General features: G+C 46.1%; 1 protein-coding gene across 7 annotated transcripts in view; it reads right to left on the reverse strand.

Moving 5' to 3' along the window:
• Ptprm (protein tyrosine phosphatase receptor type M) overlaps positions 1-22,350 on the reverse strand; it is a 705,361-nt gene that overhangs the window by 138,597 nt on the left and 544,414 nt on the right. For 5 of the 7 annotated variants that reach the window (XM_031368638.1, XM_031368642.1, XM_031368641.1 and 2 more), the window contains 5 exons: positions 18,583-18,734; positions 14,874-14,948; positions 14,665-14,691; positions 10,814-10,825; positions 9,895-10,082 (listed from right to left, as the gene is read on the reverse strand). In XM_031368638.1, coding sequence (XP_031224498.1) covers positions 9,895-10,082; positions 10,814-10,825; positions 14,665-14,691; positions 14,874-14,948; positions 18,583-18,734 — 454 coding nt within the window. The remainder of the gene's footprint in view (positions 1-9,894; positions 10,083-10,813; positions 10,826-14,664; positions 14,692-14,873; positions 14,949-18,582; positions 18,735-22,350) is intronic. The other 2 variants (XM_031368643.1, XM_031368639.1) reach the window with 1 other exon arrangement.

Genomic DNA, 22,350 nt, shown 5'->3' on the forward strand with positions numbered 1-22,350 from the left:
TGCCTAGACTGTGGACTCTGTGTCAAACAGTTGCGGCCCAGACTGTGGACTCTGTGTCAAACAGCTGCGGCCTAGACCATGGACTCTGCCCCTGCCTTGCTGAGTGCAGACATCTATAGTGAGCTCACATTGGGCACGGTGGCTAAAGATGGACTCTTGCTTAGTGGACATCTCCCATCTGCTCACATGTTCCTTTATTTCTATCCTTTGCATAGTCCCCGTCCTCTCTCAACATCCAGAAAAACTGCATAAAGCTCCTTCCTACTGTCAGCCTCATTCAGAGATATCTGAGTATCTCCAAAACTGAAATTCCCAAGATCCCAGGTCAACTCCTTTCTAAAGTCTGCATTTGGACCGATTGGCAGTTACACCCATCTTTATAATTTATCATAACAGACATGTGTTTAAATACCTAGGAGTCAGTCACATAGAAGCACTTCATACTAATCATGTAGCTATAGGATAAATCAAGTAACATGAAGTGTATTGTTTAGCAGTTACTCCATTTACTAATATTAAAGCAAGGAGCCTGCACTGTGGAGCAACTGTTGCCTCTGAAGGAGAGGCAAGGATGGCTGGGATGGGGCCTACTGCACTAGATCTGAAGAGATCTGTCAGGCAAAGGAGTTGGAAGTCTCTCTCTGCAGAAGCCACACAGGGGCGCAGCCCAGAGCTACAGGTATGCTGGAGTGAGGGGACTCTTGGAGCTGAGCAAAGAAAACTGGTGGGAAGCGGCTGAGGTTAAAGCCAGAGCCTAAGGCAGGAGCTGAGTGCCTATCTAGAGGGGTCAAGGATGCTACCCCGCCTCCTGTGGTTTTGAAAGAGTTGATAGGTTTTTGATAATTAATCAAGTGTAAAGACATTCATGCCTTACAATGAAAAACTGACCAAAGGGCAAGAGAGAATTCTTCAGAGTGGAGACAAATGTAGATCATTAAGAGAGGGCCTGATGACCCACTTAAGAGATGAGGGATAGGCTGTGGGGTCAGGAGGAGGAGAGACACTGAATATTGGCAGTGGGGGAAGTGGTTAGGACTTGTGACCTGTGATGTGGAGGGAGTGTGGAGCATGGCAGTTGTGACCTTGCGACTGGGCAGTGACACCACAGAGATAATCCAAAGCGTGAAGGATACATGAAAGACATGAGTTCTAACAGATGCTGGGACCCAGGTACACTGTCAGCCTGCCCCTTCAGGTCCATGGCCTCTGTGAAAATGCTCGTGGCTAATGGCATCTGACAGTAAAATCATGTTACCAAGTGGGAAAATTGCTTAGCTTCTCTCAGGTAAGATAAAGAGAATTCTAAGAACCAGCTTCCAAATGGAAACAAGGCAGTTGCCTAGAAGTGCTTCAAAGACATTAGAAAATGTCAGCTGCTATGAGCTAATGTCCAAGTAAGGACAGAGTCAGAGGAAATAACAGTGTCCAATTTAATTCCCTTAAGTCAAAGCTGCTGCGTGACATCAGTGGAGGCCAGGGCCGAAGGAACTGAAGTTAAAGTCAGCTGAAATTGGAGACCCTGAACTCCAGACAAGGTACAATAGTCCATAACACACACACACACACACACACACACACACACACACACACACACACACAAGCACACACACACACACACTTGTATACATCCCCTTGGGAAAAACCAGATCAAGGACACATAGGAAAGCTGGTTCTCTCAATTGCACTACTTAAAAATTCAGGCTGGGTGGGGGATGGCTCGGCAAGGAGGAGCACTTGCTGAGCAAGCCACGAGGATCTGAGTTCAAGTCCACGGGATGCACATAAAAAGCAAAGGGTAGCTGTGTGCATACTGGAAATCCCAGCCACGGGGGTGGAAAGGGGGTCACTGGGCCACGGGGGTGGAAAGGGGGTCACGGGGGTGGAAAGGGGGTCACTGGGCCCTGTGGGCTGCTAGCCTACTTTCAGGGTTACTGAGAGACTCCTGTCTCAAGGGAATGGGGTAAAGGATGGTAGAGTGGAACTCCAACTGTCCTCTTCTGGCCTCCCGTGCATACCCCACAACTCAACACAGACATAGAACGTGAGACAAAAAGTGGACAGTTTTTTTCAATAAGAAAGTATCTAGAAATGCATACATACAGCTAACTTGCCCAAAGAGCTTGAGGCAATCTCAGAAATTCAGAGAGAAAGTTTTATCATTTCCTTATGGACCTGGCTCACCATCAACACAGTCATTAAAGGAAAAAATCATGTCAAAATCACTTGGCTGCTTCTTTCACTGGAGGCACAGCTGTTGCTGATCCTAGAGTACCTACAGGGCTTGCCAGAGCCCCTCCCCCTCCCCCACTCCCCACTTGGGCTTTCCGTGATTTCGTTTTGTGTGTTTAGTATCCTGTGGGACAGAAAATAACCTGCGCTGATTGTGGCAATTGATGGACTCAGCTGGTACTGGAGATCATGAAATGGGAACTGAAAGACACCTGTGAGAAGTGTGTGGGCCGGAGGGAAGGGGAGGGGAGGGGAAGAGAGGGGAAGGGAGAGGGGAGAGGGAAGGGGAGGGGAGGGGAAGGGGAGGGGAAGGGAGGCGCTCCACTCCAGGGGGTGCACAGTCACAAGAAGGGGTTTCAGCTGGTCAGTTAAGCGCAATGCTCTGTCTTCCACCTGCTTCTGTCTCTGCAAAAACCGAGAGAGGAGCCACTGTGTAACCCCAAGGAGCTAGGGCCAGGCGTCCGAGGCTAGGCCTTCTAAGGATTCAGGGTTCATGCTCTCAGCTTGGGACATCTGAGGATAAGAAATTAGGCTTGATCTCTGCAGAGAGCAGGGGTTTCAAGTGGTGGTCTATTGGCTTTTCTAAGCAGGGAGGCAAGCAAAGCGAAGCTAGGTGTGTTTGTTACAGGGTGGGGAAGAGATTTCGGGGATAACTCTGTCTTAGGCTGCAAGGCTAATGTGTGAACTAGTGCACTTCCCTTTAACAGCTCCAACCGTTTGACTTGAAAATAGGGGAAAGATAGAACGGGGAAGAGAGACAACTCAAATATTTAAAGTGGAACACCTAGGGGATGGCACGTTTGAAGAAACTCTGAGTTTCTTAGGAATACTCATTTGCTGTGGAGTGTGACAGACTGTCTTCCATCCCCTGCTTTAAACTGACTGAAGGAACGATCTCCACGTTCAGTTACAAAATTAACCACCAGCGTTTGCGCCCGGGAGACACACGGGAGGAAGGCAAGCAGGAGAGGCCGGTGCTTTTCTAAATACAGTGGGATGTAGTAACACGTTATTTTGAAGAATGGGGGGGCGAAGAATTACTTATGCTTCTCGTAAGTCTGGGCTCTAGCTACAGGATAATGAACCTCCTTGCCTCAGAGAGAAAGGCACTACCAGCTGCAGGTCCCGGGGTGACCCGTCTGCGAGGGCTAGATCCTTAGCTCATTGGTACAGTCTGAGCGATGGATGTTCTCTGAGAACAGTGTGTTGCTTGCCTACTGAAGGTCATTGTCCTCAGAGGGGCTCTGAATAGTTACGAGCCTCAGTGAGCAAAGTCCTTAGCGATGAGTGACAGCATGCCACATGCTGACTACACAGGGCTGTGTTTGCTTAGTCCCCAGTACTGAGCACCTTCCTGTACTCAGTGATCCGTCAAGGAGGAGGGTGGGTTGTGGGCCCACATCCGGTCAGCCACAGGGCTAGGGCCAAGATGCGGGACTTTTGACTGCATGTTCCCCATGCTGTAGCCGGGCGGGCATGGGGCTGGGTGGAGCTGTGGGACCACGCTCTGGGGGTGGGGAAGCACAGTCTGAGGTCCCCAGGGGTCTGGCAGAGTCGGCTCTGGGGTCCCGGCCTGCACGGAGGCCGGAGATGACAGGTTCTCAGGCTCTTGGACACTCCAGAAGCAGCTGGATGCAGCAGAAGAGCTGAGAACAGAATGGGGGCCTGGAGGGTTGGGGGGAAGAGGGGAGGAGAGCTCCTGCTGGGTCCCTCAGGACAAGAATGTCCTAGGCTTGTTCAGTGTGTAGCTTAGCTTGGTGATGACAGTATCTGGGAGCACAGAGAGACCTCCTTTGGGAGATTAGATAGATGTGGCTCTTTAGAGGGAGATCTGCTCCATTGCTCCCCATAGCCAATCCCGATGAGAAGAGGCAGTCCATGGTTTTAAGGCATTTATTGTCATGGCTGAGAGCTGTGATGTTGTGAAACCATGCCCCACTTTCTCAGGGCGGGCCTGAGGTTAAATACCTTTTACAGGGAGGAGTGTCTGGGAAGGAAAGCTTAATTGGCTCAGCCCTTCAGACCTTTAGGTGTCTCATAAAATGGAGATCTGCCTTGAGGCTACCTGACCTGTGGTCATGTCCTCTACCTGTGGAGCGGCTTGGGGCATTGCCCTTTCGTGACTGATGGCCACAGACCTATGGAGGGGAGAGCTGCGGCCTCGTGTCAGGAGTCTAGTGTCTAGGAGCGTGGCAAACACCTACTGTCCTTGCAGAGTTACCTTCAGGGTCTCTGAGGTTTTAAACGTAGCTCAATCAGAAACCAGGCTGCCTTTAGGAGTCCCACAGTGGTTGAACAAGCACACCCTTGTCTAACACAGAAGCCCTGTGGTCAAGGCAGAGCTCAGGGTCATGGCACATCTCCCTTGCGATTTCAGGTAACAAGGGGCCACCCGGTCTTCAGGTCTGGGTAGCTGAGCCCCACCACGCTGGAATGCCATTGTGGCCTTTCTCCATTTCTGGGAATCCTACAGATCTGTCCTCTGGGGGTCAGTCCAGATTGGCTTTGCTTTTCTGAAGAAAGAGCCTTCTCATTTCTCCTGGCTACATAAACAAACCTGCCCTTTGCACCGTCCTTTCACCCCACGTCCAAGCCACTTGCTGCCGACAATATGCCATCTTCCATTCAAGTGAGCATGCTTCTTCATTGTGATTCCTGTCAGGGCTTCTTTTGAATCAAATTATTATGTCTCCCTGGTGAGCTGTGCCATATGACTATCTTGTTAGAACAACATCAGATACAGAGCCTGCACCAAGAATGGCTCTGTCTCCTCTTCACAGCACGTTTCCTTCTTGTTTGGACACACTTCTCTTTGGCTACTTGCTTGCTCATGAAGCCTTTCTGAGTTCAGGGCAATTCCCAGGCATTGTTGACTTGGAAACCACAGAGAGAGAAGAGAGAAGCAGGGGCAGCCACCATTCCAAGGGATCTTGAACGAAGTGTGTGTGGCTGGGTTTTCCTTGTGGATTGGAGAAAAGCAGAAGGTGTGAGCACTGAGCCGGGGCAGCGGCTGTAGCTGTCTCTATCCTCTGTCTCGGGACACACTTCAGTATGGGAGGCCTTCTTTGCTCCAGTGGGTTTGGATGCTAAACATTCCAGAACACTTGGGATACTTTCTCTACAAATACATTTTCCCTTTTTTTTTTTTTTCTCATTTTCTTTTGTGTGTCTCTGAGAAATAACTTTTAAGAGACCAAGCTGCTTCAATGAGATAGCTCTCCATCCACACAAGGAGGAGCATGCCTACCTCCTGGAGTCTTCTCTGCTTCTCCCAGCTTGGAGACTGCCACCACATCGATACTTATCACACACGACACCTTAAACCTTTGAGTGATCATGGCCTCACATCTTTAACACCTATGGTGGCTCCGGGCATGGGGCTTCTCCAGAGCACTGACACTCTCCTGCTTTGTGTTTATGTGGAGTGTGCCCTATTTCAGCTTCCTGGGGCAAGTCCTGCTCCTGCTTTAAAGAAGAGTCACTCTTGTCCCAGTTCGGCTCGGGTGTACCTAAGTCCTTCACAGCACCCTGAACACAATCAGGTCATACCTAAGTCCTTCACAGCACCCTGAACACAATCGGGTCATACCTAAGTCCTTCACAGCACCCTGAACACAATCGGGTCATACCTAAGTCCTTCACAGCACCCTGAACACAATCGGGTCATGCAGGTTGTTAGTAGATGCATAGCTGTTCTGACTTAGTTTCTTCATCACATTGTGATCTTACAGAGAGTGGGCACGACAGTGTTCCCTTGTGTGTCCATGGCAATCGGTAACTCACCACATTAAACTTGTTAGTAGAGCATTTTGTCTTAAGTTCACTAACACCTTGAATGTTTACTCACAAACACAACGAAGGGTTGCTGTGTGCTAGATAAAAATTTCAGTCCATGACTTAAATCTTCACATAACCTCAAAGGACTGCTATTGCGCTATAGATGGGTGCATGATGATGAAACGGAGAGTCTAGAGAGGCTAGACAACTTGCTTGAGATTCGTAGGAAGCACACAGTTCAAGGCTTGAGTGAGAAGGGTGTGTCCCGGTTATAGCTCCAAATCTCGCTGCATTAGTCAGGGTTTCTACTGCTGTGACAAACACCATGACTAAAGCAACTTGGGAAAAAAGGGTTTATTTGGCTTATGCTTCCACATCACTGTTCAGTATTGAAAGGAGTCAGGCCAGGAACTCAAGTAGGGCAGGAACCTGCAGGAAGGACCTGATGCAGAGGCCATGGAGGGGTGCTGCTTACTGGCTTGCTCCTTATGGCTTGCTCAGCCTGCTTTCTTACAGAACCCAGGACCACTACCCCAGGGGAGGCCCCTGCCCTCAATGGGCTGGCCCTCCTCCATCTATCACTAGTTAAGAAAATGGCCTACAGTCTTACCTCCAGCTGAATCTCACAGAAACATTTTCTTATTTGAGGTTCCCTCCTCTGTGATTCTCTAGCCTGTGTCAAGTTGACATAAAACTAGGCAGCGTAGTAACTGCATTTAAAAAGCAGCCGTTTAAAGATTTTCCTATCCACTCTAGGATAAAGATTGTGTGGGGTTAGGAAAAAACGAACAAGAATATTTGCATCCCTTTCTACTATATTCCCAATTCTCTGAAGCTTGGCTTTAATCACACACAGACTTGGCGACAAAACTCAAGGAATCAGGTGATGGAGACAAAGCCAGGGTCGGCCAGGACTTTAGGTCTCATGTGAGATGCACACCTTTGGAAGGTATCTCATCCGTAAAATGGCATAGGTTTGCCTACTCAATATCATTGCTTCAGACCAATTCCCTGTAATTACAGATTACAGGGGATGCCAGTATTGATCTGAACTGTCATATTAATGACAGCAGCAAGAGGTAAGTTACTGGGTGATGGGATTATTTGTATAGTTTTGGTTGGGAGCCTCACCTTCAACAGCTGACCCATCTAGCCGACAGGATTATTCCAAATAAAATTTTTCATTTTTATATTTTTGTTCAGTAGTTCCTCTCCCATGTACTATTTCACATTTTCCCTCTCTTTTCTTTTCTTTTTTTTAATTGATTATTGATTTTGAGTTTCAAGAGTATTTGCTTTAAAACCATTTCCCTGATCACTGAGTGGGTTGAGTGAAAGAGGAAGATTTTTTTTTTTGAAATTCATTAAGAAACAGCATTTTATTTTAAGATATAACAAATCCTAATGAGCTGCCAACCAGAGAATGTTTGAGATGAGCGTGAGATATCCTAGTTTACACCTGCCGATCAGCGATCCTCAGGAGATCTGAGTGGGAAATAAATCTTGCAGATGTTCAGATATGCATTGCCCAAAGTTTGTTACAGTAGTCACAAGTAGGTATTTTAAAATAGTCCATGAAAAATTGGACTCAGCTATTTTATGAATTGTTATTTGAGCCTATAACTAATCTCTTTGACATTAACATCTTTAGTAAACATTTAAGCAATATCTGCATGCAGAATATTGGATAGAGCTAAGACAGCATCTCTATTCATTAGGCTTATGTTTTCTCAATAACCTAATTTTGTCTTTCATAAGATATTAATGCTTTTGGAAGTCTTACTCTTAATCCTATTAATTCCTAAGTTACCCTTTAAAAGTGCATGAGGCAATATGCAAAGGCTGTCAATTTCACTGAATTATACATTGAGCTGCTAAGGGCGAATCTAAGGATTTTAGGGCTGCTGAATACAGAACTTCATCTGGAAATGTTTTCTGGAGTAAAATGAGACTCCAGGGACATAGTTGGGATTGATCCCCATGGCTTTGCCGTCTTCTCATCTCAGATCACTGCCACCATACAGATGTCTGTGCATGGCTGGGCACAGCATGTTTGTGTCTGCTCTGGGCCATGGGCTGTGGTTAGGCCACTGTTGGCACCACCAGCCTAAGATGCAGCTGGGGCCCAAAGTAAAGTGGTCGGAGTGAGATACAGAGCACTAATTGACACACAAAGGTAACTGATGACTGTATTACTCCAGTTCTAGTTCAGAGAATGTGGGAATAGCCAAGCACTCTCCCATTGGATTTAAGGCACACGCCATGAAATGCACACACCTGACACTGATAGAGTGGCCAAGAACCAGAGATTGGATGGACCATGGGCCTAGAAACCAAATTCTTTTTTTTTCTTTTCTCTTCTTTTCTCTCTCCCTCTTTCTCTCTCTCTCTCTCTCTCTCTCTCTCTCTCTTTCTTTCTTTCTTTCTTTCTTTCTTTCTTTCTTTCTTTCTTTTTTTCCCCCGAGACAAGGTCTCTCTGTATACCCCTGGTTGTCTTGGAACTCATTCTGTAGACCAGGCTGGCCTTGAACTCAAAAATCTGCCTGCCTCTGCCTCCCAAGTGCTGGGACTAAAGGTGTGCGCCACCACTGCCTGGTGATCAGAATATATTGTATAAAATGCTTTTCTTAAGTAAAATAAGAAAAACACAAAACTGTTAATCACATGCATTATCTCCTCCCAAACCCGGCCCCAAGTTTCGTAAAGTCTGCTGGGTCCCCTTCTGCCACTGTGGTGTGGCTAGTATGGTGTATATCACTTACATCATAAAAAAGTGCTTCACAGTTGAACCGCGGAGCCTGGGACTTGGATGCCAATGTATGAAAACTGCCACATGGTGTTTCCCACAAGGTGCTGACTGGAATTCAGCCAGACCCCAGGACTCTGTAACGTAGATACCTATCTTTCTTAAAGCTGACAACCTGGAGACAGACTAGAGCCACCTCTGAGCACTTTGCAGGTGTAAGCACTGATAAAATTATTAGATAACAAAGAGGGATGCGACTAATCACAAAACAACACACTACTGCCAGATGAGGTGTTTCTAAAATGTGAGCTGATTCTATAGCTAAAGGGTTAATTAAAACATATCCCATGGCTTAGAAATTCACTCCTATGAAGCTCTGTTTCTATCCTGAGAAAGCATGCTCTTCACAATGACCACATGCTTTATTGTATTATATCATTGCTTTTTGTGTTACTAACACAGAAATATCAATGCAATCTTCCTATTTCCCCCACACACCTGCACACACTCTCAGCGGATGGTGTGCTCTTTTGTGTTAAATGTTGTGAAGTCAGAAAATTTCCTCTGATTCTAGAATGAGTTTCCAGCAAACCCTGCTTGATGACTAAGGGTGAGAAGGAGGAGGGAAACTCTGCACTTTATGCAAGGTAGGAGGATACTATGGACTCAGAAAAGCCTCTGACAGGTGTCCCCTGGAACATCCCCAAGGATGTAGGGCAGTGTACACTCTCAGATGCTGAAACTACAGGCGAAGTTATAGCCATGACAAAAGCCAGTTTTTTCACTACTGTCTGCTCTTTACAATGTGACTTCGATAGTTCATCTACAGTGGCTTTAGGTGGACACGTTCTTCCTGAGACAGCTACAGAAGTTGGATTTAACCTCATACTTAGTTGCAGGAAAATAGTTGAGGAGGAGGAAGAGGAGGAGGAGGAGGAGGAAGAGAAAAAGGAGGAGAAAGACAGCCGGCAGCCAATGTATGTTTCTGCACAAGGAAGTAAAATGTGAAATGGTTTTCCTTTCCTACTGAACACACTTGACCTTGGTCTGAGTCTCGCTCCCATCTGGCCCTCTGCCCGGCATCTCTGGGATCCATGCAGCTTCCTTAACAGGCTAGCAGCCAGCTGCTGGCCCAGGCTCACCTCATACTCCTCCTTGAAGCCATAGCCCTCAGCACACTTCATCTGAGTGATGTGTTGGAGGAGGTCTGCCACACGGATAGCCGGGTGAAGTTGCCCAGTCTGATACGGCACGTCAGTGGCCTCCCGCTTCTTGTAAGTATGGGGCTGTGCTAGGCTGCTGGTGTCGCTGGCCATTGTGTGGGTCTCATCTGGAAAGGAAGACAAAGGAGAGAAGGAGGGTGAGCCAGAGGGCTGAGTCAGGGCCACAGGGCGCTAACAAGCTGGCTGCCGACATCCCTCCACTGTAGGATGGTTTAGCCAGAAAACAAAAGTTATACAGTTTGTAGGTTTAGGTGGGATTGGCAATATGCTAGAAATGAGGCAGGGGTCTTTGCTCTTACAAAGCAGTCCAAACGAGATATTGCTTCTGCAAAGCTCACTGACAAATGCTCCTTCTAGCATTTCTGTGCTAAAATTATTGAAAGTTTCGATCTGAAACTTTATCAAGACCTGGTGCAAAGCCAGGCTTGTACACTTTCAAATGTTACCTAACTCATTTGCGTGATGAAATAAACGAACTGTACAAATGTTCTGTGAGCAAAAGAAAAGTGCACAAAATGGTTTGGCATAGAAAGCTAGCGGTGGGATGGGCATTTAGTTCAAGGAAATCAAAGGAGAGAGAGAGAGAAAAGAAAAAAAAAACCGAGAGGGAGAGGGAGCCTGGTTTGGGAGTGATGTTTCGATGAGTCACTTTGCATGCTCTGGGATCAGAGAACTTAAAGAAACACTGTGGGCCAACACATCACACATAGGATGGTCTAGGACAGCGAACATGCAGGCCAGCACAGGGCAGCACAGTGGCTCAGTCAGGTCTGTGAATAAGATGCACACTCCCGCACTCCCTCCGCAGTTTCTCCAAGGGGCCGGTTGGGGAACTTACCATTGATTGGCACTTTAAAGCGGATACATATCAGGAGAGAAGAGGAGGAGAAAAAGGAGACATGACATAAGCAACAGTCTGTGTGGTTAACTACTGGCAACTCTACTCTGTTTTAGCCTTCCAGTTAAACTTCCTCAAGAGAGGCGGTCAGGGGGCGGAGCCAGAGGCGGTCAGAGGGCGGAGCCTCAACTCTGCCATCGAGTTAGGGTGGAGTTCTCTCATTTAAGCACCCAATAACAAAAAGGAGGTTAAAATTAGTATAAAATTGCTTTTCATTCCCCATAAACTGAAAAATAACTAAATAAAGGCTATTTGTATATAATACATTAGTCTTTTAAATTTCTTGAGCAAAGCCAATCAACTTGTACTAGAAAATTAATGTCGAAATTTGGTCAAAGGACGACTAGTAAATTAGGTTAATGAATTGCAGCAGTGTTATCTACTAAAAATTGTTTTGAGTCAGACGTGTTCAATTGAGGCTGTTAAGAACTTTTCTATGGCTTAACTCCTTAAAAATGCTGAATCCCTCTCATTGTTTCATGAAACAGGCAGGGTTTTATGAAATCACAATGCTGAGTCACTGAAAGGGAGATATAAAATCAATTTGACATGTAAGTAATAAAAATATATGAGAAAGGATGGGGATGTTTGGGAATTTCAGATTACGGATTAAACAGGGGTTTCAGCTATAGTTGCTCTTAATGGTTTTTTTTGGGGGGGGGGAGGTTCGTTGTTCGATGTAAATGCTTAGTCCTAAGGAACTTAGTGCCTGTCCTGCAACCCTGCTCTGTATGCATTGCAAAGCCCCTGGGGATGCATGGTATGGAGGGTGGCACACAGGGGTGGAGCTATGTTGCCGTTGCGGAAATGGCACCCCAGTCACTACAAGGCGGCTAAAGACACAAAAAGAAACAAAATAAAAGGGTGAGAAGCTGATTTCATGATTCCTTTTTGCTTTTCATTTGGATTTGCTTTGAGGCTTAGCAAGGTCTGCGACCCCACAGTCACCAGTACCCCCTGAGAATTTGCATATCAGATCTGCTTGTGGGAGACTGCCCAGAGTTATCAGCTGGGATGCAGGACCCCTGCTGAGGTACTCAGTCCTCAAGGGGCTGGCTCTTAGTTCCTCTGAGAGAAAAGCTCTTCTCTGTATAGATACTAAAAGAAATGAAACATCAATTGTTTTCCCCTCTGTGCCTCTCGTGTTCTCTTCGTTTTTATACTTTGTGTAGTGTGTACCATGAGTTCGCCTTTCACTGCGGCTGAGCGGAAACACCACATAAAGGACCCAGACTTTTTCGAGTGGCTATACCATGAATCTGGCGATGCTCTGCTCCCAGGCGTGGGTGGTTTTAGAGTTTTAAGGCCTTGGAGCCACAGCTGCTGCCAACGTTGCGTGTCTCCATCGAGTGTTAATGGGACATCCCTTTCAGACATCTCCACACCACTACGTCCCCCAGAAAGAGAGAGCTGTTCTCTGGCACAGATGTGTCCACGGGAACTTGTGTGCCATGTCTGTTGGGAAACTGGGTCACCTCGCCTGCTAGAAATTCCAGATTCTACTAAAAATGAGCAATTAATCAGCTTCCTTTGGCTCCTGAAATGATTTATTAGTGATAAACAGCGCCCATGTCATCTGTTTCCTATATTAAAAAGTTACCCATCAACAATTTTCTAAAGTTAAAAATAATGTCTTAGAGGAAAGGACCTTCCTGGTGTAAAGGAGAGGATCTTTTTGAATGTATTAGTTCTGATGATTTTCTAAGAATTGAAGATTAATTCTATATTCATTCATCAATTAGTTGAAAATACTGACTTGGAATGGATGTTGTGATTTTGAGATGGAGGAGGCTCAATCATTTATTGTCTACCAACTAACTGTCTGTCTCCATCTATCCATCCATCCATTCATTTGATTTTGCAAGCAAATGAAGTAAAATAGACTTAAATTTGCCATGAGAATTGGGTCTTTGCAAGTGAAAATGAAACATTAACATAGTAGAGATATAATTTGTGTTGAGCCCTGTTTCCTAACAAGATAGTCCTTCTTGTCTCAATCTCAATTGTAACTGATCCTATCCCTGCAAAAGGACAGAGGCAGACACACAGCTCCTCTTTCTGTGGTGGTCAGGGATAACCAGATCTCGGGGGGGGGGGGGGGGGGGGGGCTAGCACCGTTTCCAAATCCCGCCATTTTAATCCACTGCTTTCCACTGCATAGACTTTACCAGAAAATGGTGATCTGTGCATGTGGTAGACCAGTTTTGAAACTTGAATTGTCTGTTCGAGTCCTGCTTTCTCAGAAAAGGGAGCCTAATCGACTTCAAAAGATGTCATTAATGTTCCTAATAATAAGGCAGTGGCTTTGGAGAAATGATATTTGTTTAATAAGCTTATCTTCACCCTGCTGTGAAATCTGAATGCCTTCTTCCCTTTGACAAAGCTCGACTCAGCCCTCCCTACCAACGGTTCCTTCAGGATGGGAGCTACAGGGGAACCTGCGAGGCGAATACCACCTCAGTGTGGATCTTTGCCCACCCAGTGACTTCACAGATGGCTCTGCATGGAGATCGCAATGTCAGTGTGCATGAACTGAGCCTGTGCCCCTCACCTGTGAGAAGGATTTAAAACCAAGCACACCCTTTGTAGTTGTAATTAAAGTCTGAATGGGGGCTGCACTGGGCCTCAGAATAACCGCTTCAAATTTCAAGTTCAGAAAAACTGAACTTAGCTCAGTTTTTTTTTTTTTTTTTACTTAGGCAACCAACTTGCTCAAGCCCCCAAAACTCCAGTATGAAGACCAGAGTTAGCCTCGCCTTGGAAGAACTCTGAGAACTGAGAAGCACAGAGGGGAGCCATATCGAGTGTTGAGGCCTAGGGAAGAGAGGCAGGAAGAAGAAGTTGAAGCTGAGGATGAAGCTCTGGCTACAGTGAACCGTTATATACCTGGAAGTCGCGTTTGTTGTGCTCCTTTCCCGGAAGGTTAGTGGTAGAAAGAGAACACAGCCGGGACACGCTCGGGTTACATATGCGTCTCAAACGCCACAGCAGCCCATGCTTGTCCGCTTATCACAGCCAGGTAATGCCATGTCTCCTCACCCTTCTTACACTGTACAAGCGGGACCTTTTTTTCCTGTAACCCCCTGCTGGGAATATTTCATACTTTAAATGCATTCTGCCCCATTGGGCTCACATTTTAGATCATTTCTTGTGACATCTGACAAATAACAAAGTACATGATGCTAAAGCGCCCTCCTGCCATTCTGCCGTTCAGAACATCAGTTCCGTTAAAATTCCACTGTGTGATAGACAGTTTGGCTGGGGAGTGCCCTGGGTGGATGGGCAGGGGGTCTAGACCCCGCTGTGATCACTGCGCTGCGTGACATGGGGGGGCATCATTAGGAAAATGCTATTTTTGAAACTGGCGTTTTTAGTGCTTAGAGAGATAAGTGAAAATAACGAGCAGCCATTTCCACTTCTATGACTGTCACATTGGACAGGATGCAGCTCTGGGAAGTACACAGCTGAGTGATGACGTGCCGTTTGTCTCCCCCCTGGGATCAGAACTGACATTAAATTCTGAACACTAGAGCGGGGAGCCCTGGAGCTAGGATTGCTCACTGGAGCTCTTTGGTATCACTGAACCCTGCACATGCAGCAAACCCTTCCTACCAGTGGAGACCTCAGAGGAAGGCTCTTCCCCCGCCCCATGCCCCTAACCCCACCCTGCCCCATGCCCCGCTTCTAACCATGGCATCATGCACAGTACAAGCTCCAGTCTCCTCTAGGGGGACGGCTGATTTTTCTCAGTCACTCCTGAAATAAACTTTGGGAAAGAGAATCATTCTCACCTAAGATTGCAGTTGGCACAAATGGGTCTGTCATACATCGTAAGCAGGGCAGTGCAGAGAGAGTAAAAAGAGAAAGAACAGTAAATGACTGATGAACGGTCACCGACTTCCCCAGGAAAGCCACCGGAAGCCGAGGCTTCACATCAAGCAAAAAAAGCCCAAGCGCTGCGGAAGGTGGCGCGAGGATGCACGGTGGCGGAGCACGTTACCTGGGTAATAGGAATTCGGCACCGATGTGCTCAGCGTGTTTGTTTTCATTGTAAAGGATGATGGTGAAGACACGGCTGTGGAGAGAGAAAGGCAGGTCAGAGGCCACAGGTAGGTTGAATTTGGAATCTAGGACATTCTAGAATCATGGCAGCTGGCCCATGTGAAGATAGCCTGCTCGTGCGTGAATCCTCTGGGATTCACGGAAGTCCACTTGGCTAACGCCACCATCCTCAGTAGTATCTGGGTAGTCACTCGTCCTTTTTAGGGGACAAACCCTTTCGATCAGACCAAGCCTCCTCTTACTCTATGATGGAAAAACTTACAAACGGCTGCCACACTGAATGTGGAAAGTCAAGAGGTTCACTCCTCTGGAACTTTTGCCTTGGGCTTTGTGATTGTGTTTCTGCTCTGAACTGGAGTTTATGAGTACAAATGTGGGAACAAGTCAACATGGGGCTCCTGACGAACAGAGGGAACTGCAGTGTTGTGGAGCTTTGCTAAAAATCCTCTCCTTTTTCATATTTTGAAAATTTTGGTTGCTGAAACCTGGCTCATAAAAGTAAAGCTGATTTGTGCTATACTGAAAATGAAACTATTTCTCCATGTTGCCCTTTTAGTCTTTGAATAATAATAATAATAATAATAATAATAATAATAATAACAATAATAATAATAATATAGTAATACATTTCTTTGGATTATTTCTCTGAAGAACACATGACCACCACGCTGTCTCGTCTCTATTGCTAAGAGGGAAGGTCAACCCCTCTGATTAACTGATGCCATTGAAAATGGGCACTTCCTCTTTCGCAGGTCGTCCACGTCATAAGATGGTGATAAGACACTTCACTTCACTAAGGCATAAGGACTGTCGCCTGCTCAGGGCAGTTCAGCATCATCACCCATGGCTACATGGCTACAGTCGTCCTAAGTACTTAAGCGACTTATTTGATGCTGAGTTCCCACAGAGATACGCACAGCATCGCATCACCCTATCCATGGCAGGGCTATGGATCCTTGTGATTCCTCAGGTTGTAATTATTTTGATGACTTGTTAAGGTATTTTAGTTGTCAGAAGCAATCCCTGCTGTAAAGGGAAGAGCCTTTATTCATGGTCACATCTTCAAAGGGCAGATATGCCAGGGACGGAGGAGGACCAGAATCCAGACTGCCTGCCAGTTACCTGGTTATTTCCCTTAAACAGAGAAGGGTCACATTTATGCATGGCTTTGTTAAGTTGTCAGGAAAACAGTAGTCGATAGAAAGAAGGACTAGAGAAATTGTACACTTGTAAACTGTTCAGGCAGAGAGCTCAAGCCCGCTTTATCACCTGCAGCCACTTTTACCTGCTTGGTAAACTCCGGAGAGGCAGATAAAAGTAACTATGTTTATTTCTACCTTTGTGTTAAAGTACATTTGTCTTTGAGTATTCAATTCCACCTCTGGACAAACATTTGTCTTTAAGTATTCAGGTTGACCCACTCTCCTTCCCCATATTCCATATTCTGCTTCTTATGGTATAGTGAAGTGGAAGGCATCACTTGTATTTACTTTGGTGGACAGACTATATCCCATTCCCATAAATGAATTTCGCCTTACTTTTAAATTCTCAAGCCTTGTTTTTCTTACTATCTCTTTTTAAAAAGCGACTCACCTCACAGCTTCTAGAACTTTGAGTAAGAACTTGCAGGTATGTATATCTGCATGGTGTGCATGCATGCGAGCACATGTATGTGTATGTACATGTGTATATGTGCATGTGTGTGTGTGTATGTGTATGTATATGTGTATGTGTGTACGTGTGTGAGCGTATGTGTATGTGAGTGTGTGAGTGTGTGCGCGTGTGTGTGAGTGTGTGTGAGAGTGTGTGTGTGTGTGTATGTGTAGCCCAAACATCTTCATAAACCCTCTTTGGGATTGTTTCCCTAGTAGCTTTAATTGAGAGAGAATGAATTGAGTATTGTGTAAACGTTTACCACAGAGGATCCCTGTCAATGAATCTGTAAGAGACTTTTCATGGCTAACTGAGAGGAGGGATCAAGTTTTTCTGCTGTGCTCCCTGACAGGAGGGTCAAAGAATTCCAAGCAGTAGGTCAGCCAGAGAGGCTGCACTGGCAAACCTGCGCTCCTTAGGGGTCTTGCAGGTACAGAGGAGAGCTAACTGCCCAGTTAGACTTCCTGTCCAGCAGAGATGTTCCCCCTGGGGTCCAAACTGGAAACATCCCTTAGCTATTAGTCTTGGCTCCTGTCCTCGGAATGGGTCATTTCGAGGACATGTATCCAGACAGTGAGATGACAGTGAGGGCTGCGTCTGGCCAGTGTCTTCCTTCCCTCTCCACGCCTTCTTGTCTTCTGGGGGTTTCTCATATGTTTTACATATGTTTCGCATATGCTGGATAAGTGTTCTCCCTCCTGAGCTGTGCCCCAAACCTGTGTGGTCTCTTATATACAGATGCTTAGAGAATAGCTGCTACTACACGAATTCCAGCTCTGTGTGTACTTAAAGTCCCCCCACCATCTGACTCAAACAATCAAAGGCAGGATACTTTAATTTGGAGCTATGTCAGCATATATGGATTTTTCAAACGTAATTAATCTTTTTTAGTGAAAAAACCGAGTCATTTCTGCTACAGAAAAGCAGAAAGATGTGAAAGAGTTTATTACAATGACACGCCAGTTTCTGCACCCTACCCTGAGTATCATAGGAGGGTGGAGGATGGGGGCCAAGAACCCAAGAGTGCTACCCTCCTACTATGTCACAGCAGTGCCTGCTACAAGTGGGCCTGACAGGCTGGCTGGGTACCATAGCCTTGGGAAGAAAGGCCGGCAGCCCAGCATCCTCTGGCCAAAAGGCTTGGTTAGGCGACCAGCGCACATTATTCCTGGCTACCCGTGATGCCCTAGACTCCTCTCTGTGCTCCTCGCAGTCACGAGCCCTACCAGCCCCTCTGTGCATTGCTTTGGTCATGTCTGTGCTGTTCTGCCCCATGCTGGTAACATCCTGATCATACACGAGGGATCAGTGGTGGTCGGTATGGATGGATTTCCCACAAAGAAGCCCTGTCCTTGGACTTGAGTGTGTGCTATGAACTACAACATCGAGCCCAGCTGTGGGATCTAACACTGTTCACAGGCCACATAATCATGGATGGAAGAATGTGTTCCTTTTGTACCTCAGATAAACAATTGAATTGCTGATCTCCAGAAACACTGCCTGCACTGGGATCACAGGTGGGCTCAGGTAGGCATTGGTTAGCCCACCTGATGCCAAGCTTGAAGCACATTTTAATTTATTAATTGTCACTAATTGCCCTATAATAATGGCAGAGCCTGCCGGCTGAACAAACAAACAATTAACTTGTTAGTGCCATTTAATGACCTGTTTCACAACAGACTTCCTGGTGCAATTCCACACCTGGCTTGCTTACAAATGGGATCTAAGCAAGCAAAGGGAAGCAGGTGCGTGCTCAGCCAGAGGGGAGCCTTTGTGTCACTGCTCTCTGAGAACTGAAAGACATTTCCTGTGGATCCCTGGCTCACTGCCTTAGGTCCTAGCACCTTTAGGGAAGCGCCTCTTCCACGCATAGGCACAGAGGCTGCAGAGTGCAGTTCTGTATGAGAATGCTGAAGGAGGATTTGGGGCTTTAATCCCATGGAGCTACCAGAAATTAGTCTTTAGGGAAAAGCCGTGCAAGGGCGGGCACTTACATCTCCCGTTCAGGTTGTGCGTGTCCATGAACGAGAAGGCTTCGTCGCAGTTCGTGCCTTGCTCGGCATAGCTCTTGTCCATGGAATTCACCATCACCGTCATCTCCTGCCGGGTGCTGCTTATCGTCTCCTTCCTCTTCTTGGCCAGTTTCCTTGGGACAAAGAGTTCCGTTATGTGGACAGGAATGCAGACGGAATACAGAGTCATGGCACAGTGAGAGCCCCACGGTGCTTTCTGGTGTTCAGGAGCAACTTCATTCATTCTTGCAATGACTTATGTGCCTTATGCAGGGGAGGTTCCCTGCCAGGCTGCACACACAGGGGGGAAGTATCCACTGCCCCTGCTAACAACAGTAAGAACAGTAGCAACAATGACAACGACAGCGACAGCGACAATGACAGCGACAGCAACAAGCCAAACCAACCAGAGTGTACTTTCCATACAGCAAACTAACCCCAAATAGCCAGTGATTGTTAGATGATTCTCTTACCATCTGTTGACTGGTAAGCTCCTAGAGTCACTAGCTCCTCACTAAATAACTGAGACACAGTGTCAAAGAGAAGATGCTAATAAATGTCTGCCAGGTAAACTTGGACTACGGATTCTCAATTTGTGACAGGGTTCCACCCCACTAACCTGTAATTCTTATGTGTTGAAATGCCATTGACCATAGCTAACTTCCAGCAGGGATAACTTGTCCCCGTTCTTCCTCTCAGCGGGAGGAAAAGCAGGGATCCCGACCTCTGCATCCCACTCACTAACCACAAGACACTTGTTTAAAGTGATGGCTACCTGGATGAAAATCCTGAAAACCCCAATGGAAAATGATGTAAAGAAGCAGATAAAATACATGTCTGAAGATCTTACCACCAGAGATTATGTACCCAAGACAGACAAGGATGGAATCTAAAATACTTTAGAAAAAGTGACATAGTAAAAAGGTGCCAGAAGTATTGTCAATTCCATCCTGCTGTGAACAGTCTCATCAACAAAGCCAGAACAACGGCAATCTCATAGGCATGCTAACATGGAAGCAGGTAATTTTCCTGGGTTCCCACCCAAAGAACTACAGGCAACCAATGGCGATTGGAAGGAGAATCAGCCTGTCCCAGGAATGAGTCCCTTGTGTAATGCAGCATGGTCAGCCTTGAAACCATAAACACAGAATGGTCAGCATGGTCAGCCATGAAACCACAAGCACAGCATGGTCAGCCATGAAACCATAAACACAGCATGGTCAGCCTTGAGACCATATATACAGCATGGTCAGCCATGAAACCATATGTGTATGAGAAAAACAAATACAGCAAGCAGTTTGCATTTATATATTTACACATAATAATAATAATAACAACAACAACAACAACAACAATAATAATAAAGAAGCTAGCAATTTGAGAGTGGGGGAATGGGAGCACTGCTGGGAGAAAAGAGAAAGTGATGTAATCCTGTTTTACTATACTTTTAAAAACATATAAAACACTTTTGAAAAGAAAGGAAAAAAAAAAGAAAAAAAGAATTCAAATGCTGCCTAAGCACCCATCGCCATTTAAAATGGAAAATGGCAGCTATCTCCAGTAAATCATCATGAGGCTGATTGACCTAGGACACAGCAGGATTGAAAATGAGCCACATCAGTGCAACCACACCCATGTCAGGTGATTGCCAATGCAGCAGAGGGTGCTGGAACAGGAGACCATATGGGTAAGCTTTATTATCATTGCTAAGTGATGCATAATCCAAAGGCTTTCTTGCCTGTAGTTATAATCATCTTTTAATTCTGTCCTTTGAAGGAAGAACAGTGCCAAGATTAACTTGCCCTTTGAATTGCTAAAAGTTGGTGGAGCAGAAGACATTCATTTGAGACAGATGAATGAAAATCACGTACAGTGTCTCAGAAAGGGAGTAGTGATGAGTGGGGTGAAAGGTCAGCCAGTGTGACCTCTCCAGGCACTGGCCAGAAGTGCTGTGTGGGAGCCAGCATTAGGCCTGCCTCCTGTCAATCATCAGGTGCTCTGCTTTAGGCCTGCCTCCTGTCAATCATCAGGTGCTCTGCTTTAGGCCTGCCTCCTGTCAATCATCAGGTGCTCTGCTTTAGATCTGCCTCCTGTCAATCATCAGGTGCTCTGCTTTAGGCCTGCCTCCTGTCAATCATCAGGTGCTCTGCCTTAGGCCTGCCTCCTGTCAATCATCAGGTGCTCTGCTTTAGATCTGCCTCCTGTTATCAGGTGCTCTGGGCAGAGACCACCTTATTGCTTTTCTCCCCAAGACACCAGTTCCTAGATATCATTCTTAGGGCAGGTCTCCCTTGGAACACCAAAGTAGAGGACTGAGAAACTTTAGCCCAAGAATTCAGACAAAAACAAACAAACAAAAACCAAAAAAAAAAACCCAACAAAACAACAACAACAACAACAACAACAACAACAAAAAAAACCCAACCAAAAAAAAAAAAAACCCCTCACTTTGGGTATGAATTTCTTTGACTTAACTTTGGGCTTATTTGTGTGGATAAATGCTTCAACATTCCCCTTTAGCTCAACCCATGAAGATTGGCATAGTCAACTTTCTCAGACTCCCCTGTACCTTTGCTTGTTTGAACTCCTCTACAAAGATTATAGACAAAAGAGCTCATGGGAACCTCTTTCATTGCCAGCAGGGTGAAGGATGCTGGCAGACACGGGGCGTGCAGCCATACCAAAGGCGAGGCTTGTCCTGGAAATGACACTTTCCTTTCTTGTTCTTTATATGTATGAATTAATAACAGAGCACTACACTAAACATTTCATTACTAGTCTTTAAGTACAGAAGAACCCCTTTAAGGATTCATAGGTATATTCGCAGATTGAATGGAGGTCAAATCAGAAACTTAACCATTTGATGCTAATATCTGTTGGATGAGCATAGGCTCATGAACTTTCTTCAAAAACCAGTGAGCTCTCAGTGTCCTCAGCCAGCCTTCCTTTACTGATCATTGATTCTATGCCTTATCTTGTGTTTTCAATGCCCAACACAAACATCATGTGCCAGGCAGGTCATAGGAGGAAAGGAGGCTGGGGTCAGAAACTATGGGTAGTGAGGACTCGAGGCAGAGAGGGAAGCCAGCTTAGCCCTACCAGTGAATGCTTGAGGGGAGCCTAGTCACTGCAAGTTTCAGAAGTCGGAGAGCCAGATTTTGTGTCAGCTCAGGTTCAAATGCTGGCAAATGTCTTAGTTCTGGCTTCTATCACTTCAATGAAACACCATGACCACAAAGCAGGTTGGGGAGGAAACTGTTTATTTGGCTTAAACTCCCATGTTTCTGTTAATCACTGAAGGTCAGGACAAGGTCTCAAACAGGGCAGGAACCTGGAGGCAGGAATCGATGCAGAAGCCATGAAGTCACAACTGGCTTGCTCTCCATAGCTTTGTTCAGCCTGCTTCCTTATGGCACCCAGGACCACACTTCAGGGGTGGCACCACTCACAGCGGGCTGGCCCATACCTCATCAATCACTAATTCAGGAATTGCTCTATGGACTTGCCTGCAGTCGGTCTTATGGAGGTGTGTTCCCAGTTGAGGTTCCCTCCTTTCAGATAACTAGCTTGTCTTAAGTTGAATAAAACTAGCCAGCACAGCAAATAATTAAAAATTTAAAATAAAAACCACTTGGCCCGTTGCCACTGGTGCCCTCCATGAGTAGTCATAGCACTGTGTAAGAATGGAAAGGAGTTGGGGCTAATGTTTCCTACACAGCCAGAACATGTCAGCCCCTTGTGTATGTTAGT

Source organism: Mastomys coucha, unplaced genomic scaffold (genome assembly GCF_008632895.1).
Source record: "Mastomys coucha isolate ucsf_1 unplaced genomic scaffold, UCSF_Mcou_1 pScaffold14, whole genome shotgun sequence".
NCBI lineage: Eukaryota > Metazoa > Chordata > Mammalia > Rodentia > Muridae > Mastomys > Mastomys coucha.